At 33.8% G+C, this 2,016-nt stretch overlaps 1 protein-coding gene across 1 annotated transcript; it reads left to right on the top strand.

Moving 5' to 3' along the window:
* The first annotated feature begins 1,012 nt into the window (after positions 1-1,012).
* Positions 1,013-1,769, top strand: LOC9329936. Its single transcript, XM_021013326.1, has one exon. The coding sequence runs from the start codon at positions 1,280-1,282 to the stop codon at positions 1,655-1,657; it is 378 nt and encodes a 125-aa protein (XP_020868985.1). The 5' UTR covers positions 1,013-1,279; the 3' UTR covers positions 1,658-1,769.
* Positions 1,770-2,016: the final 247 nt, after the last annotated feature.

The following is a 2,016-nucleotide window of genomic DNA, read 5'->3' as shown; positions in this document are numbered from 1 at the left end:
TAACGATCTATATAGACACACAATGTATAAAATAGTATACTATACATACTATTTACTCAAACTTTAATTAGTTCAGCTCTACATAAAAAGTAGTAAACCTTAAATCAAATATTCAACCCTCAAATACCAATAAAATATGTGAAATCCTAATAAACAAATTATAAGAAAAAACTTTTGGTAGAGATATAACACATAAATAAAATAATATAAAACAAAATAAAATAGTATGGAATAAGATTTAATAGGGTGGAAGCAATGGTAGTGGTGACGCTGGTGACGATGGTGTTGACGTTGTTGACGATGGTGATGGCAATGGTAGCGACGGTGATAATGATGGTATATGTGGAAGGGTAAAATGGTATTATTATAGATAATACACCCTCATTTTTGTTTTAGGTTAGTTAGTGAATTTATAAATTTTTGTTGGTTATACACTCCAATTTCTCTATATATTTTAATTTGCTAAAAAAAATTTTTTAGTTTTTTTTTATGCCAATCGCAACCACCCGCAACCGCAAACGCTTTTAAGAAAGAGCTTTTGAAATCTGGCGATTTAGAGCGGTCCAAAACGGTAGGGAACAGTTTCTATGATTTGTATCAACTGCTAACAACCGCTAGGCGGATGATAGCAGGAGAACCAATCAAGACCTTAGTTTTTTTTCCAGCAAAATTGATATGACGAACCTATCCCTACAAGACAATAAAATCGTTAGTTTTGTAAGCTGCAGATAGCGCATTCTACAGCTTACAAAACTAACGATTTTATTGTCTTGTAAGGATAGTTTCGTCATATCAGATACAGATAATGTTATCAGGTAATGAGATATTAAGATACAGATAAGATTATCACTAAGCTGCGAGATAGCGCATTATCTTAAGTAACAGATACAGATAATGTTATCAGGTAATGAGATATTAAGATATTATCTGGTAATAGGAAGTTTATGCAATTAACTAGTAAATCAGAATACAAAATGGAAAAAAAAATGGTCTTGTTCAATATAATAGAAAGCAAAATGAACGTACAACAACAAATCCTAGATGAGTACAAATCCAAAATGGTCTTGTTCAATATAATAGAGAGATAAAATTTTGTAGTAAAATAGTCACATGAGAAAGCCAAAGACAAGTATATAAAAAAGTCAAATAAAAAGAACAAAGTCATGTGCCAAAGAAGCTTCTCTGTGATCCCACTCATTTACCAAGTCGTGGTACAACGCACGACCACTTCTCCTCCATTTAATCCGGCCATGACTCTTCACGCGCCGTCGTCGTCATTATGTTGACCGACGTCTTTTGGCTTCGTACACGACGAAGCCGCTTCATTTTCTTTCTCCTCTGTTCTCCATTACTAATCCCAATCCTCTGTGCCTCCATCCCAATTCTCTGCGCCGTCGAGATCTTTAGCCGCCTCCGTAGTCGTCATCCTTGGTTTGCTAAATCCGCCGGCGATGAAGATGATTTGAGGCTCCGGAAATGTGAAGAAGGTTGTGGTTGCGGCGGATTTGAACCGGAAGAAGAAGCTGGATTGCTTCAGAGATACTTGGAAGATCAGTTGGTTTTGGTTAGATCTGTTTATGATTGCGGTGAAGAAGATCAAGATCGTGATCGTGATCTTGATTCCGATCAAATTGTTAGGGTTCCTCTTCTTTCGTAATCCAGTTTTTTTTTTGATTCGTTAGCATTTGATCTTTATGTAGATAAACAAAAATGTCGATTTTATTATATAGTTTCATATTTCCATCAATCGAAATTTTCTACCATTTTCATTTCTCTTGATTCAAAGTTTTTTTTGTCTTACGAAAAAAGATTATGAAACCTGAAAAAAAATTACAAATCTCCATTATCATTCGTTGATAATATGCATCAAAAATCATTAGGAATGAGAAAAAATCTCATGACTATCATCATTAATAATTTATTATCATCTTCGCCATTAATTAAGGGGCTAGGTTATTTACTTTCCGTTAATGTCAAAAGTATATTTTTCCACTAATTGTTATTGTATTCTTTTTC

Source organism: Arabidopsis lyrata (assembly GCF_000004255.2).
Source record: "Arabidopsis lyrata subsp. lyrata unplaced genomic scaffold ARALYscaffold_1, whole genome shotgun sequence".
NCBI lineage: Eukaryota > Viridiplantae > Streptophyta > Magnoliopsida > Brassicales > Brassicaceae > Arabidopsis > Arabidopsis lyrata.
The sequence above is the reverse complement of the archived record's forward strand: the minus strand, read 5'-3'. Positions and strand labels throughout refer to the sequence as shown.

Excerpts from the sequence above, each read along its gene's own strand:
- LOC9329936 (XM_021013326.1), top strand. The coding sequence starts at position 1,280 with ATGTTGACCGACGTCTTTTGGCTTCGTACACGACGAAGCCGCTTCATT.